At 34.0% G+C, this 17,141-nt stretch overlaps 3 protein-coding genes across 3 annotated transcripts; 1 reads left to right on the forward strand and 2 right to left on the reverse strand.

The window, feature by feature from the left end:
• Positions 1–3,144: 3,144 nt before the first annotated feature.
• On the reverse strand, positions 3,145–4,776 carry LOC145098041 (uncharacterized). The gene is made up of 3 exons (XM_079035726.1): positions 3,934–4,776; positions 3,695–3,831; positions 3,145–3,583 (listed from the first exon to the last, which is right to left on the reverse strand). Exons 1-3 carry the CDS (start codon positions 4,774–4,776, stop codon positions 3,145–3,147), a joined length of 1,419 nt encoding a protein of 472 aa, XP_078891852.1.
• Positions 4,777–5,276: 500 nt separating this feature from the next.
• Positions 5,277–7,681, forward strand: LOC145098042 (ras-related protein Rab7-like). Its single transcript, XM_079035727.1, has 5 exons — positions 5,277–5,386; positions 6,766–6,865; positions 7,138–7,284; positions 7,393–7,473; positions 7,628–7,681. Exons 1-5 carry the CDS (start codon positions 5,277–5,279, stop codon positions 7,679–7,681), a joined length of 492 nt encoding a protein of 163 aa, XP_078891853.1.
• A 2,081-nt stretch (positions 7,682–9,762) lies between these two features.
• LOC145098043 (uncharacterized) lies at positions 9,763–12,142 on the reverse strand. The gene is made up of 4 exons (XM_079035728.1): positions 12,029–12,142; positions 10,992–11,896; positions 10,631–10,946; positions 9,763–9,882 (listed from the first exon to the last, which is right to left on the reverse strand). The coding sequence occupies exons 1-4, from the start codon at positions 12,140–12,142 to the stop codon at positions 9,763–9,765; spliced, it is 1,455 nt and encodes a 484-aa protein (XP_078891854.1).
• Between the last annotated feature and the right edge of the window lie 4,999 nt (positions 12,143–17,141).

The following is a 17,141-nucleotide window of genomic DNA, read 5'->3' on the forward strand; positions in this document are numbered from 1 at the left end:
TTCAAATTTCAGATATTGATGTTATTTTGTTTGCTTCTTTTGGTCTCTGCATCCTAACTATAGCATGGTAACACTGAAAATAGGCTTTTATGATCCGAAACAATTTATATCTTAGTACAACAGATGAAAACATGATGGTGATATCAGTGGTAGAGTTGTTGTTCTGACCTTAAATTTTTTCTTGATGCCCCCACAAATTGTGGCATTCTAGGAATTGAAGTGTCTGCTTAGTGTTTTTGGGGTATGATATTTTCCCTTGCCTATTCACAACCCGTTTCTCAGGTATATGTTTTTTTTCTTTGTTTTGTTCCTTTCTTTTCAGTTGATGTTTTTTATTAATCTTTGTCACTACTGTCCCACTTACACCTGAATATCAGTCAACCATGTTGTTGAGTTGTTCAAAAGTTGATTATTTGAAAGCATTTTGTTTTTTTCTCCTTCAGGAATCTAAGTCAATTAAAATTTAAAAAGAACCTTGAAATCAAGGAAAAGGTATTGCTAGATTTGACTGAGAAGCTGAGTGCAAAAGAAAGAGTGAGTTATTACTAAATTCAAAGCTCCCTGTTTTTTTTTCTTTTTACTGTATCTAATCCAAAATCGAATCTTTTTTTAGTTTTGGTTCTTATTTAAAGGCTTCCATACATGCTTTTTATTATTTTTGATTTGTTGATGTGTTATTTATGACTACCCGCAACTAAAAATGGCAAAGAGATGAACAAAAAAAATTCATTAGGGGATGCTGACTTGGTGAAAAGCTTGGATGATAGTGCTTCCACAGGCATGTACCAGATAAAAACCCAAATACAAGAACAATTGTAAGTTATTTGTGCTCAAATGTTATAAAATAAAATTAAGATTTAACCAAGCTAAAGTAACCATAGAAGGAAGAGGCCAATCCTTTAACCAAAGGGTAATTACGTCCAAAGCAACTAAAGAAGGAAGATACCTGTAAATATTGTCATATGATTATGATAAAGAGGGATTACAAGAGTCTTCAAAGAAAAGCATAAAGACTACAAAGAATAAAGCGGATATAAATACTAACTAGACAGAAACCCTATGGGCTAAAGACTAAAGGGCCCATAAACAAGCGGACTAATAATATATAAACTAACATCCCCCCTCAAACTCACAATGTTACAGCAATTAGCATTGAGAGTTTGTCACATAAGAACCAAAATCGAGAAGCCGATAAAGCCTTCGTAAAAATATCTGCAAGTTGCAATGTTAGAAATGTAAACTCCCATATCCGCAAACAGTCACCGTAACCAGATAATCTCACATGTAGTTACAGCCATAGCACGATATTCAGCCTCTGTAGAAGATCTAGAGACAACATCTTGTTTCTTGCTCTTCCATGAAATGAGAGACTCTCCAAGAAATACACAAAATCCAGTGGTGGACTTACGATCATGACGATCACCATCCTAATCAGCATCACTATAGGCACGTAACTCAAGAGAAGACATTGAGGGAAACAAGAGAGTCTGAAACTGAGTGCCACGAAGATATCTCAGAATACGAAGAACAGCTCCCCAATGAACAGAGGTAGGAGCAGTAACAAACTGACTGACAACATGAACAACTTGAGCAATATCTGGACGGGTAACTGTGAGATAAACCAAACTTCGCACAATACTTCGATAAAGATTCGGATCGGACAAAGGAATACCATCAGTAGGAGAATATCGTGCATTGGTTTCAAGAGGAGTATCAATAGTCCGACTGTCAGAGAGGCCCGCCCGTGTAAACAAGTCAGATATATATTTAGTCTGAGAAAGAAGGTACCCTTTCTTAGACTGAGCAACCTCAATACCCAAGAAATAACGCAACAAGCCCAAATCCTTCATAGCAAATCGATGAGTGAGATCATGCTTCAAAGACTCAATACCACCCTAGTCATCACCTGTAATAATCATGTCATCCACATATAAGGACAGAAGAATCTGTCCCACACTCGAGCATCTAACAAATAAAGCAGAATCGTGATTACTCTAGACAAATCCAAGAGAGGTAATCACAGTAGAGAATTTCTCAAACCAAGCACGAGGGGCTTGCTTGAGCCCATACAAAGCTTTGCGAAGCCGACAAACTTCACCCGGCCGGTGTTGAATACCAGGGGGAGGAGTCATATAAACCTCTTCATGGAGGTCACCATTCAAAAAGGCATTCTTGACATCCATTTGAAAGATCTTCCACTGTCGGACGGATGCAACTGCAATCATAGTACGAATTGTCGTCATCTTTGCAACAGGGGCAAATGTCTCATCGTAGTCAAAACCATACTGTTGGGAATACCCTTTTGCTACAAGTCTAGCCTTGTACCACTCAACAGAACCATCAGCTTTAGTCTTTATATTGTACACTCAACGACAGCCTATCGTATGTTTCCCAGGAGGAAGAGAAACCAAATCCATGTATGAGTCTGATGGAGAGCAGTGACTTCTTCAGCCGTAACATTCTGCCAAAGAGGATCTAAAACAGCTTCTTTATATGATTTAGGTTCAGACAGATGATGAATGCTTGCTATAAATGAAGCAAACGGTCCTGAATATGTAGAGTAAGAAAAATCTGGTAGCTTGGTGGATTTGACAGGACGAGACGATCTCCTGAGGGGTGGTGGTGGAGGTGAATCCTCAATTTCAGTAATCGGAGGATCAGGCTTAGGAACAGGTGGAGACGAGGCACCCTCTGAAGAGGTGGGTGTGTGATGAGCTGAGGAATCATGTGACATAGATGAATCTCAAGCCTCTATATCTTCATCAAAAGGATCAATATGCAAAGATCTGACTGTGTTACACTGTGGGCTGTAGCAGGGATTGAGTAGAAAGGAATATGTTCCAAAAAAGTAACATGCCGGGAAACATATAACTTCTGACTCATAGGATCATAGCAACAATATCCCTTCTGTCCAATACCATACCCCAAAAATACACAAATAGCAGATTTCGGCCCCAACTTGTTCCTTTCAACATGAGGACGAAGAACAAAACAAGTACATCCAAAAACTCGTAAGGAAGAGTAGTCTGGTAGATGACCATACAACTTCTCAAAAGGAGACATTCCTGTGTTCAATGAAGTAGGGATACGATTAATCACATACATAACAGTTAGGATTGCTTCTCCCCAAAAGGCACTAGGGACCTATGCAGACAGAAGCAATGAGCGGGCAGTCTCAACAATATGACGGTGTTTTCGTTCTGCAACACCATTTTGCTGAGGTGTGTCAGTACACGAAGACTGGTGTATGGTACCATCAAAAGCAAGTAACTGAGTGAAATCATTAGAGGTATATTCACCCCTTAAGTCACACCTGAAGCACTTAATCACAGTCGAATGTTGAGTTTTAACAGGAGCTCTAAAATTGCTGTAATTATCAAAGAAATCAGATCCGTGTTTCATAAGATAAACCCATGTATATCGAGTATAATCATCTATAAAAGATACATAATAGGTTGACCCACCCTTTGTGGATACTAGTGCAGGACCCCACACATCAGAATAAATAATGTCAAAAGGAGCAGTAGCACAAGACATACTTTTATTGAAGGGTAAGGCAGAGAATTTTGCCAGTTTACAACAACTACAATCAGAAATATCACAAGAGTTTAAATGACCCAAAACACCACTAGATGCTAAAAAATTCAAACGTGATACAGACACATGTCCCAAACGAGAATGCTAAAGATAAAACTCAGACGACAAAGGACTCAAACGAAAAGAAGATAAATCAATGTTGGAAGTAGCAAAAGCAGATACTTTGAGGACCCCCAAGACATATAGTTCTCCCACCCTACGACCGATCCCAATCACCTTCTGGGTATGTTGATCCTGTATAACACAGACAGAATCAGAAAAGAACACCCAATTACCAGACTTACATAACTGACTGACTAAGGCAAGATTGAAAGTAAGTTTGGGAATGTAATAAACATCAGGAAGAGTGATATGAGAAACAGAGACAGACCCAACACCCTCAACTAGCATAGATGTATCACTAGCAGACTTAACAAAAATAGATGACACTTGCGACAAAGAAGCAAATGATGAAAAATGAGGATTCATATGATGAGTTGCACCAGAATCTAAAATCCACAAAGATGAGGGAACACCTGATGTATCAGATGAAGAAGGGCCAGAATAAGCCATAGATGCAGACATGGCAATGGGATTAGAGGCCAAATATTGTCTGAAACTCTCAAACACTTTGGGCTCCAATGCAGATGGTGGCATGTTTCCAACAGATTCTGTGTCAACTGGTGGCACACCAGCATCAGCAAACTGCGGAGGACGAGAGGTCCATAGAGGAATACCAGAGGAACGTGGCTGAAACTTCTGTTGACCAGACCTATTTTGTTGCCCTGACTGAGGTTGACCAGATTTACCCTTGTTGACTAACAATGGACACTGAGCTTTCCAATGGTTTTTCTGTTTGCAGAATGCACACTCATCATGAGCAACCCTTGAAGTTTGTCGAGACTGGTTGGAGGAAACAGTAAGCACAGCAGGAGCGGGAGTAGGAATAGAGCTTGTTTTAAAACCTTTATCCGCATGAGATTTGATACGGGTCTCTTCTGCAATTAACTCATGGACAACAGAATCCACTGAGGGAAGAGGAGAGCGATGAAGAATGGTTCCACGTAGGCCTTCAAAATCAGAACGCAAGGCCACCAAGAACTGGACCAAGCGTTGTTCTTCCTTCCTAGCACTGTAAGGCTGGAAATCTTTTAACTCTTTAGATTCAGTAAGAGCCAATTGATCCCACGGATCAGACATAGCAGCATAGAAATCTTGAATACTCAGGTCATTCTATTGAAGGGCACGAATATCATATTCCAACTGATATTGTTTAGCAAAGTTGGACTGAGTATACAGTCTCTCCAAGTGATTCCAAACTTCTTTTGCTGTGTCATATTTAGCCAACTGCATACCAATAGACTGAGTAACAGAGTTATTGATCCAAGTAATGACCTTGGAGTTATCAGTCTCCCATGCATCAAGCAACAAATCATAATTCTCAGTTTGAGGCACTGAGGATTTTGCTTTTGTCACAGTGACATAGCCCCACATATTCTTCCCACGAAGGAAGTTCTTCATAACGTAACTCTAATACATATAATTCTTTCCATCCAAACGAGTACTGATTCACTAAAGGGAATCATCCTTTCCGACCATGTTGACAATAAATAAATAACCACAATGACAGTATAAGAATATGAGAATGAAAGGAGTACCAAACCAGCGGAAGCAATCAATCGGATAACGAATGAACAACAATGACGAATCAACAGCACCAACGAATCAACAGTAGCAACAAATCAACAGCATCAACAAATCAAAAGCAACAGCGAATACCAGTGGCAGAAAATGAGTACAACATGCTACAGTAACCCTAGACTTCTAACAACGTATCGAACCTCTGCTCTGATACCATGTAAATATTGTCATATGATTATGATAAAGAGGGATTACAAGAGTCTTCAAAGAAAAGCATAAAGACTACAAAGAATAAAGTGGATATAAATACTAGCTAGACAGAAACCTTAATGGGCTAAAGACTAAAGGGCCCATAAACAAGCGGGCTAATAATATATAGACTAACAATACCAACCCCTTAACTAACTCAATTGAAAAATCTATAGATCAGATCTCAAAGTTCACTATCACCCTGAGACGCAGTGAGACACCAGGCAATAATCTCCAGCCCAACATCAGGGACACAATGGTCAATATGCATTCATTTATCAAAAACACGAGGGCATCAGGAGAGACAAGGTATAATACGCTTTGTAGATCGAACAATTTCACGTCGCCTAGAAATAGTTTGAATGAGGGTGAAAAACAGAAAGTGTGTCATGATATTTTTTATTCACCTAATGGCAAAACAGAAAGTCCTTTAATTTTGTTTTTATTTATACTCACACAGTTGCTAACATACTATTAGATGGCTTCCTCTGAATTGAACTTTTCACTATTTTCCCCCTATTTACAATCTTCGATGCATAGTTTTAATTGCTTGATGTTTTACTACATGAAAGCTTTTGTATATTATTATGATTGTGTCACATTCAAATGAATGCTCTTTTCTGCCTTTAGCCTGTTTAATAGAAAACAAACGAACATATGTTGATTGTGATGTTCGATTAGTCTGATTCTTGTGTTATTAAAATATTAATAGGTCAGTTTGCTATTTCAGCTAGTTTTCTTTTGCCTGGATGGTTGGTATACCTGCAAACTCAATCAAGGTTAGTTGGTTAGTGGTGTTTGGTAAACATTACAATACATACACAAGATCTCTTATTTCTGATGTGTACTTAAGATATTTGTTATTATTATTATTATTATTATTATTATTATTATTATTATTATTTGTGATTTGCAGCCCAAATATAGCAGTAAACTTACCGATTGTAATTTTACTCCATCTGTTCATAGAAAGCTACACTACTTTGGATGTCAATCCATTTAGTCTAACTTCATATTTTGGTTATACGGATCTAGAGCTTTAGGAATAAAAGATTGCGATTAGATAGATCATAAAATGCTAATGATTTTATAATTTCAAAGATGCTCATACCAATTCTGCATTTACTAGAACTAGGTCTGCTGTCAAAAATCAAAATTCTGCTGTGCTAATAATGTTGCCCTTAAATGGTTCTAATTTAAATATGTGAATCGAAACTTCAGTAATCTCAAAAATCAAAATGCAGTTGTCCTATTAATGTTGCCCTTAAATGGTTCTAATTTGCATATTAAAAAAAATAGATATGTGAATCGAAAGTTCAGTAGTCAGTATAAAGCCACCATTGGAGCTGATTTCTTAACCAAAAAAGTCCAATTCGAGGATAGGCTTTTCACATTGCATGTCTACATCACACTATCTCTTCCTCTTCCTCTTTCAATATTCATCTCATATCTTTCTTATGCAACAAGTTCATTATATTTGATAATCACATTTAGTTATATCTCATTAGAACATTACATGTGTAGATATATTCTCCATTTTGTATGACATGCTCTCTCTGTTTCTTTCCCTCTCATCATCTTTTATGATGGTAGACATGCTTCCAAAATGATCCATAATATACATTATTGTTTTAGAAACACTAAATGGCATGATATTTTGTGTACTTTCAGATATGGGATACAGCAGGACAAGAAAGGTTTCAAACCCTTAGTGTGGCATTTTACAGAGGTGGAGATTGTTGTGTCCTTGTGTATGATGTTAATGTCAAGAAGTCATTTGATAACCTAAATAATTGGTGGGAAGAGTTTTTGATTCAGGTAACAGGTGTCACTCACTGATTCATTACAATTTACAACACACAAACACAGTCTAACACCATGATGTACATGTTATTAACTACTAAAGATCTTGTCATGATATTTCAGGCTAGCCGTTCTGACCCATACAAGTTCCCATTTGTTGTATTGGGGAACAAAGTAGATGTTGATGGAGGCAATAGTCGAGTGGTAAGATGATTCTTTGTTCTTGAATCTCATCTTCTCAAAAATCCAATATTGAATCTTGGTAACAGATTTGATCATGAAATATGTAAATCATTAAATTCGTGTGGTTTAGAAAACATGCATCAAGATTTTATAATCACTTTATCCTAATTTCTAGGTGTCTGAGAAGAAAGGAAGAGCATGGTGTGCTTCAGAAGGAAACATTCCATAATGCTATGTAATGTACTTTGGAAAAAAAAAAAGACAGTTTAATAATTTTGTTTGGAAAAAATGAAAATATGTAAGCTCTTTTTCATGGAAAAAAAATAAAGATGAGGTTTAATCCGAAAAAAGAAACACAACATATAAACCTCAAATTTGTTTTTTTGTCCAAATAAAACCTTGCATTTTTGTATTTTTTTCGAAAAAAACTCTCAACCTTTTAAATACTTCCAAATAAACCCTCAACCTTTTTAGTGTTTCTCGAAAAAACCCCTCATATTCTACAATTTGTTTGGAAAATAATGAATAAAGTCAATCAGAGCATTATAAGTCCATCAACTTATTACCTCATGAAGGTTTAGACAAAGTCCTTCAACGCTATAATGGAACAATGAATCTCATGGGTTCCAAATACCATATCTGGGATCAGGTATTTTTTTTAAAAAAAAAATTCACAATAATCATTATGATTTTGTGGGAATTTTTATGAAATCCAAATTCTTTTTCGTTTTGTTACAGGGTTGAAGTATGATGTTAAGATTGGGACAACTAGCAATCTTCCCAATAATACTAATGCTAGATTTGTATCGTTAATGTTATTTTACAAACTTTGCAACTTCACTTAATTCTTAGTTATGGTTTTCTTTTTTATTCATATTCATTTCCTATTTATTTTTAGAAGTCTTAGTCAATGGGCGTGAAATATCTAGAATTAGTAAGCTCGAGATAAATGTAGATTATACTAACTGTAAACTTTTATGAGCTCCAATATCAACTCAATAAAATTTTGCTGTTTTTTTTTTCAATTCTTAGGCATGTCCGACCCCGCAAAGCAGCGTTCTTCCCTAGTTATTTTTGAAAACACAAGTATGATATGAAAAGCAGAAACTAAAGGCCACAAGAATGATATTATAAAACCAAATAAAAATCTTCTAAATATAAAATATAATCATATCCCAATTCCATGACAAATTATATTTAATTAAAATAATAACTATTTCGATAACGCGGGACAAACATATTGGTATTCCAAATGACAAGCATGAACAACATATACGAATGAGAAGTGGCGTTCTTGATAAACACAAAAACAACGGTTATATTGTCTGAGTTCATCACAACATTTTCCGGTTGGTGGTAAATAAGGGTTTTCTATTGTTGAAAAACAATCTGAAATATCATGAATGTTGCAATGTGTAGATTGTGGATATACTTTGCGAGGGATCAATGTGAGCATTACCATCACAATAACAAGAAAACCAAAAGGCTTCATGATTGTTCAAAATATATCAATCAACACTAGGGAGTAAAAACAAAAAAAAATGTATATGAGTTTAAGAAATCTATGTTGGGTATTTATAGATGTTTTAAAATGAATTTAAAGATTCAAGTATTTTAAAAATACTAAAATGTGGCATTAAATTTGACATTAATTACTTTGTTCGTCATGTATAAACTAATTAATAAGCAAACCAATCAACTAAACGGTTCAAATCCAATTAAAGATAATTTACGTGTCTACTAGAAACAATTAGGAAAGTTAATTAAATAAAGGAAAAATCAATCAATGATCAATTACCATTATTCCTTTTTAGTGTGTAGATTTCAATTAATCCTTTTTAGTTTCAATGGCTTGTAATTTTGTGTGTTTGATGATATATAATGTACCCTTTTGATTGTCAAAAAATTACCATTATTACTTTTTAGTGTGTAGATTTCAGTTAATCCTTTTTAGTTTCAATGGCTTGTAATTCTGTGTGTTTGATGATATATAATGTAACCTTTTGATTGTCCTAGATTGTTGTGGCTTTTTTGCAGTTTCCTATAAAAATTGGCTACCCACTCATGCAAATAATCTCCAGATACATATAATGTTTTCACTTTCAAGCATTTGATAGAATATGATGAAGCCCCTTGCTATTTTGTGATGCATGACATTCTGTTTGCAATGTCTTAATGAAACCTGATGGTGTTTATGCAAATAATTGGCACCAAGTTTAGAACTTTTGAGCAATGTGTAATCTTGTCACATACATTCAGTAGAGTTATGATCTATACAATTCAGGAAAAAGCTTTTCATAACATATGGGTTTATAGTGGAAGCTTGATGTCAGGTGGGAAGACGAGAGCATCTGCAGCGACGAGGAGCATGGCCGACGAGGGAGTAGGGCGGACAAGAGCACGAACTGAGACGAGAGATTGTCGATTTCCCTATTTAATAAATTTTACATCTTCAAAAATTTTCAACAAGGGAACATGTTTTTGACATTTTTCACCTCTTCAAAATTTTGGGGACATAAATACGGAAACGAGGGGGGAACGAAAATTAATCCGATAAAATTTATAGTGCCATATAAATGGTAACTTGTTAATTGAAAAGAAAACATTTAGTGGCATTGTATGATTAGAAAAAATAGCGGGATTTTATATCATTATGCCACAATTAAAATGAATATTAATGGCATAAAATATTTTATGTACGATTGAATTTATTAATTTTTATGGTTGCATATGCCGTATAGGGATGACAATTTGGATAATGTCCGAATTACTATCATCAAGTAAACAAATCTCGAGTGTGACATGTTTTGTTTTTCAGGCATGATCAAGAAGCTGTGGTGGACGGCTATTCAAAGACTTTAGGGCAGCCTTAAACTCACTTAAAGGAAGAGCGAATTTTACGAAAGGAGATAAAGATTGTGTATTAGTTCCTTCTTCAAAAAATTCTGACTAATTTCTTTTGGTCTTGCCCTATACACGAAGAAATACAATACCATACTCAATGGCGGAGCCAGGGTCAAACTTAAGGGGTATCCCAAATTTTTTTTTTTTGTAATATACAATAACGAAAAAAAATATAAACCGCAATTTCATTAGATATAAAGTTCAATTTACATAATAAAATTACATTTTAAAGTTCACCTCTTCGATCTTTCATTTTACGAAAGCGAGTAATTACATTTTCAGTCTTAACATTCTCTAGTGCTTCTTTTTCTACACTACAAATCAAAGCATCGTTCATAAAATCGTCACCTATTCTATTACGCAAATCGGTTTTCAAGAACTTCATTGCAGAAAAACACCGTTCAACGGTTGCGGTTGCGACGGGCAAAACCAAAGCTAGTTTTAATAATCTATAAACCAAAGGAAAAGAGAGGTGCTTCCCGGTTTCCACCAACAAACGAGAGAGGTCGGCAATTTCCTTCAAGTTGAAAAATCTTTCATCATGGAGCAAAGAGTGATAATAGATATCAAGTTGTCCATTAAGTAGCGCCCTGAATCGTCAAAATCGATTTTGTATATCACTTTGCTTTAACAACTTTGTTTTATCAAAAATAGAAAATGAGGCACAAGGACTCAATGCCGCCATGTTCTCCATCAACTCCGTGCCAACTTCACTAAATCTATCCCCAAATTCTTGAATTTGCATATCTAAAATTGTGTTAAAAATCACAACTTCAAAATGATGTTGATTAGTCTTATTGGTCCTACGCTTGCGTGGGGTAACATAATATCCCGACATGTCCATAATTTCAACACTATGTTTTTCACAAAAAGCACATACCTTCTTCGAAATTTGTGAAAACCCATCTTTTCCAAAAACTAGCAATGCTTTCTTTATCCCTTTTACTAACGAAGCCGCTTCCAAAATATTTTGATCTTTTTTTTGAAGATGCTTTGACAAGGTATCCGTGAGACATAGAATTTCCAACATCAAGTGTAAAAGAAACACGAAATCAAGTGTCTTGAAATATGACAAAATACCCTTTGCTTGATTACGGTTAGATAAAGTAGACCCCTCCTCTTTGACATATTTAAGTACCGCAACAACTTCTGCAAACAAATTCACCAAACTTACAATTGTTCTAAAATGTGAACCCCATCTAGTATCTACTGCTCGAACATGAGAAATCTCTTGATTCAACTCTTTTCCTGTTTCTGTTTCACCAATACCAATTTCACCTGCCACTCTTTCTTTTTGCATCTCTCGTATCATATCTTTTCTCTTACAAGAACCACAAACGACAGTAACCACCAAAGCTAGTTGTTCAAAGGATTCATCAACATCATCATGTTTCTTTGCAACCGCCTCAACCACTAATTGAAGTTGGTGTGCAAAACAATGTATATAATGTGCAGAACTGTTTTCATTTAAAATCAAAGATTTCAAACCGTTGAATGCACCACTCATCTTACTTGCTCCATCATAACCTTGTCCCCTCACCTATATATTTAAATAAATTAATAAAAAAACTATAAGAAATAAAAATAAAACTAATATCATATTAAAATTTAAAGGAATAAATATTTTATGATTTCTCACCTAAGTCATACTCAAGTTATTGTTGGAAAATACAGTATCAATGGCGGCTTTAAGAGTCAAAGAAGATGTATCCAACACGTGAACAATTCCAATAAATCTTTCCTTTACAATCCCTAGTCTATCAACATATCTCAAAACTATAGCCATTTGTTTTTTTTTTTTGGAAACATCACTAGACTCATCAACTAAAATAGCAAACACATCTTTACCAATTTCATCACAGATAGACTTAATTATCTCTTTTGAAAAACAATCCACAATATCTTTTTGAATCGTGGGAGAAGTCAACTTTTCATTTTTTGGAGCATTTTCTAAAGTAACTTTAAAAATCTTCTCATTATCTTCTCTAATCAAAGATAATACTTCAATGAAAAGTCCTTTATTATTAGACTTTTCCGTCTCATCATGTCTATGGATCGTGTTTCTTGTGGTTTTGGTATTGGTTGATTAGTTTGTGGAACTTGATTATTTTCATTAGCCCTATTTTTTTTAGAAGTTCCTTCACCATTGTTGTCTCCAACATCTAAATGTCTTTTGAAAAAACTTTTAATAGCAACCTACAATAAAAAAAAATATGAACTATAAACTTGATTTCAAGTTTCAACAACAGTCAATAAATAACAACCTAGTAACCTACAGTCAAATTATCAATTATGAAGGTATATCAACTATAATCCTGATTCCCAATTTCAACAACAATTGAACAAATAGCAATCTACAATAAAAATATATCAACTATAACTTGATTTCAAGTTCCAACAACAAATAAGCATTAAGTATCAACCCTATTCCTAATTTAACAAAGTTATTGTAAATTTCTAATTTTTCAAACATAATAACAAAAAAAATGAATTTTAATTAACCTAAAAACATAATAGGGATGAGTATTTTGATTATACTAACTTGTTTCATTGTGATGGAATATCCGATGAGCGAAAGAGGTGCCTGGAATTTTGCAATTGAGATTTGAGAATTGAGAATGCTCGTTGCGTTCACGTCACAGAAGTCGGCAATTGAGAAGTCCAGAAGTCGGCAATTGAGATATCACGATCAAATATGTGTTTAATTACGTATGCTTTTTTTTATTGGACTATTGACTATTGGGCTTATGGACCTACAATAAAAAAATATAAATTTTGCAAACATGCATTCTAATTTTTAAAGCTATAGTGTTCTGAACAAAATATCATTTAATATTGGTTCTAATTTTTTTTATTGGACTATTGGGCTTAAATCTTAATACCTCTTTGTTTCAATAAATCAATTGGTATGGGCTAGTTTGTATTTTGGTCCATTTAGAAATAACCTGAAACTTTTTAGGGTAGCTTGACTTTTTTCTCGATATAAAACCGCAATATAAAACGAATTTTTCCGAAAAAATTCACATTATTAAAATTTTTTTGAGGGGTATCCCGGGATACAATATAAATCCGCCACTGACCATACTCCGATTCCCGCCCTTCGTTTTTTGCCCCTCCTTCAAACAATTTGGTAACAGCAGTACGACACATATAATTTTGACTTTTTATACCATGCGTCGTCACCTGTTCGTCCAGTCTTCGGGCCGGCCCAAGAATAACTTTCCTACCTAAAATCATTTATCACACGAAATGATTCATTAGGTACATTTACAAAGTCATCCTCGACTCCGACTCCATTATCACAAAATTAAAGATCTATAAAAACTTCACCCAACACCAATGTCGCTACGATTTGACTTTGGGTACGGTGGGGAAGCTTTCCTTATACATGGCTTGGCTCGATCTGAAAAAAAAGGAATGGATCTTCACTAAATGAAAAATATCGAAGGATGACATCACTTAACATAGCCACTAGCGAGGATCGAATTATAGAGCCACGACGGGTGTTTGACAATGATGGAGCCACCGTCGACAGAGATGATTGAATCAAAAAAAGATCGGAGGATTGCATCTACTATGTTGAATGTTTAAAACCAATAAACTCATAATTAAACATTACTGACATCAAGGGTTCGTTGTTTTTTAATCCTTTAAGACTACCGATACATTCAATTATGATTTTCAAATACAAAATCAGCTGCTTTATGTATTTTCAATATGAAAAGACATGTAATTTCTATTTGAATATTTTTTGTTTGGTCTTTTGAATTCAGTTTAAACAGTAATTTTTTTTCCCAAAAATATATATGTTTCTGTTATGTAAACGTTGTCAAAATTATTATTCAAGATAAAGATGTGTTTTAGGGAAAGTTTGAATTAGATATAGTGAAATCAAGGTTTGTTTTTCTTCATGTTGTGTTTCTCGAAAGGTTGTTTTTAGATTTTGCTTGTTGATCTTCGTTAAATAAAAATGGTAATCTTTGCGTGAATGCCATGTGCACATGTAATGATTTATGCAGACACAAGTATGATATGAAAAGCAAGAAACTAAGGGCCACAAGAACGAATATTATAAAACCAAACAAAATTAAAGAGAATATATGAACACATAATCTTTTGAATATATAATAGAATCATATCCCACTTCCTTGCAAATGACAAATTTTATTGAGTAAAGTAGAAAATTATTTAGATAATGCGGGACAAAAATCATGGAACTCGATATGACAAGCATCAACAACGGGAACGAAACCAAGTGTGAATCCGCGTCGGTTGTAAAAACAAAAACATTTTCTATGTTGTTTTAGTTTCTCACAACATTTTTCGGTCGGTGGTGTACCAGGGTTGTATATTGCTGAAAAACAAACTTCAATATCAAGCATGTTGCAAACCCTGGATTGTGGATATACTTTGCCTGCTAGCAGTGTGAGAATTACCATCACAATAACAAGAAAGCCAAAACGCTTCATGGTTATTCAAAATAGATCAATCAATATCAATATCAGGGAGTAAAAACAAAAAAAAAATGTATGTGTTTAAGAAGATCTGTGTTGGGTATTTATAGATGTTATAAAATAAAATTAAAGATTTGAAAATTTTAAAAATACTAAAATGAGGCATTAATTTTGAAATAAATTTCTTTGTTCGTTATGTATAAACTAATTAATAAGGAGAACCAATAAACTAAACGGTTAAAATATGAAAAGAAAACCAAATAAAGATAGATTTACGTCACTACTAAAAAAGTGGGTATTAGTGATAGAATTTTAACGACGGAAAAATCCGTCGGCAATAGAGACGGAATACCGACGGATTACCAACGGAAATCAACAATTTTTCATTCCGTTGGAAATCCGTTAGTAAATTCGCTTTTGTTTTGTTTTTTTTAAATAGGGGCAATTTGGTAAATATATGAATCTTAAAGGGTGAGCTTCACTGAACAAGTCTAAGTTAAAAGAAAGAACATGTCTACCGTTTGCCCTACTCCTGCTTTCCCCCTTCTCTTTCTACTTCACACGATACCTTTTGCTACTCCTACTACATCTTCGATCTGCAACCGGTCGGCCACTGCCTCCGCTAACGACATCACCTCTGCTATCACCGCTGACAACAAAGCCCTCCAACTCCTTCAAAGTCGTCGACGCATCATACCTTCTCCCTGCCACTGCCGGTCAGACGTGAAATCCACCACCCATTAACCAATTAAAATTGCTCCCCTTTCTCTCGCTGTGAACGATGACCAACATTCAAGTTCAAATACTTTCCTTATATGCAACCACGAGGCTTTAAAAAACCTAAGAAGTCCACCAAAACCGTCCATACCATGGAAGGTTCTTGAATTATTTTTTTTGTTCAACTATTGAACAATTACAATTCAACATTGCACATTTAATTAATCCCGAATTAATTTCAGATTAATTCTGATTACTAATTAACCAAATCTAATTGATTTCATATTAATTCATTAACCATATTAATTAAAGAATCAATTATTTATTTATAATTAATATATTAATCACATAATATATTAACAAACCATTTTATCATAATTTCCAGTTAGTTTATTAATCAAATAATAATCTAATAAATTATCTTTCTCTCTCTCCTAATACTATTTCTGGCTATTTCTAGTTATGAGGGCAACCCAAAAAGGACTTCACTTCTAATTGCAAGTTTATAAAAATTTAGTTATGAACTTAGACACATTAATCCAAAAGTCTCTCACTTGGATACGTCTATAACTACAATTGCAAGTATGACCTTGAACTAAATAGCAAAGTCTCCAACTTGGATATGTCTATAACTACAATTGCAAGTATGACATTGAACTAAATAACAAAGTGTGCTTTCCAAAGCCACTGTCGAACTCCGATTCAAATCAAATGTTGGTCCTAAGATAAGTGATTAGCTATTCGTTCATTCTACAAGATATCTTATGGATAAAAACAGTATGTAGCAAATAAATAACTCATTACCTATAATAGCATCAATTTTATATATATTTATGGATAAAAACAGTATGTAGCAAATAAATAAATTGTGTTTATTGGTAACAAAATCCAAGTATACATTGTTCTTATGGATTATGTAGTTACAAGTTTATTGTTACTGCGGATATAGAATAAAATAGCATCAAATTTCTATTTATTTATGGATGAAAACAATATATAACAAATAAATACAATGTCTTTATTGGTTACAAAATTGAAATATAGTTTGTTATTATGGGTTATATAGTTACAAGTTCCATTCCTACTAAGGATACATAATAAAATACATATTATTGTTAGACGGGTAAAGAATAAAACATATAGTTATAACTTATAAGTTGTTAAAGAATATACACAAACACTCCGCTGATAATTTTATGAAAATCTTTCTGAATCTTTTTATTCGTTGACTATTTCCTTTATATATTTTTGTTTTTTTTAAATGATATGAAATATTATATGTTTATTGTTATAAAACCAAACAGACTATCTAAAACCGATTAAGTTGAATCTTATTTGGTTCCATGATCAATATTCTAAAATGTTACAAAATTGATAAAACCAATCAAATAATACGCCTAATAATTCCGAGAGCAAACCATGTATATCCGGTTAGAAAGAGATAGAAATCACATAATGTATTATAAGAATGGTTTGTTTAATTCGACTTTAAGGTTTTTCCGGTTATAATGGTCATAAATACTACTAATTGAGACATGAGTTGAAAAAAGAAAATAATCGTCGAAAATAAAATATTAGCAGAAAAGAAAAGTAATCTAATTAGGGAAAAACAAT

This window comes from Lactuca serriola, chromosome 4 (genome assembly GCF_051521515.1).
Source record: "Lactuca serriola cultivar US96UC23 chromosome 4, Lser_US96UC23_V15, whole genome shotgun sequence".
Taxonomy (NCBI): domain Eukaryota; kingdom Viridiplantae; phylum Streptophyta; class Magnoliopsida; order Asterales; family Asteraceae; genus Lactuca; species Lactuca serriola.

What these genes read in the sequence shown, in the direction of transcription:
- LOC145098041 (XM_079035726.1), bottom strand. Translation starts at nt 4,776, where the DNA reads ATGTCTGATCCGTGGGATCAATTGGCTCTTACTGAATCTAAAGAGTTA. An exon ending in CTCATATCACTCTTCCTGAT is followed by an intron (nt 3,832 to 3,933) that starts GTTTATTACATT and finishes TGTGTTATACAG; the next exon opens with GATCAACATACCCAGAAGGT. An exon ending in TTGAGTCCTTTGTCGTCTGA is followed by an intron (nt 3,584 to 3,694) that starts GTTTTATCTTTA and finishes TTCTGATTGTAG; the next exon opens with TTGTTGTAAACTGGCAAAAT.
- LOC145098042 (XM_079035727.1), top strand. Translation starts at nt 5,277, where the DNA reads ATGACGAATCAACAGCACCAACGAATCAACAGTAGCAACAAATCAACA. An exon ending in AATGAGTACAACATGCTACA is followed by an intron (nt 5,387 to 6,765) that starts GTAACCCTAGAC and finishes TAAAAAAAATAG; the next exon opens with ATATGTGAATCGAAAGTTCA. An exon ending in GGGAAGAGTTTTTGATTCAG is followed by an intron (nt 7,285 to 7,392) that starts GTAACAGGTGTC and finishes ATGATATTTCAG; the next exon opens with GCTAGCCGTTCTGACCCATA.
- LOC145098043 (XM_079035728.1), bottom strand. Translation starts at nt 12,142, where the DNA reads ATGGCTATAGTTTTGAGATATGTTGATAGACTAGGGATTGTAAAGGAA. An exon ending in TTAAAGCCGCCATTGATACT is followed by an intron (nt 11,897 to 12,028) that starts GTATTTTCCAAC and finishes TTAAATATATAG; the next exon opens with GTGAGGGGACAAGGTTATGA. An exon ending in TCTATTTTTGATAAAACAAA is followed by an intron (nt 10,947 to 10,991) that starts GTTGTTAAAGCA and finishes TTGACGATTCAG; the next exon opens with GGCGCTACTTAATGGACAAC.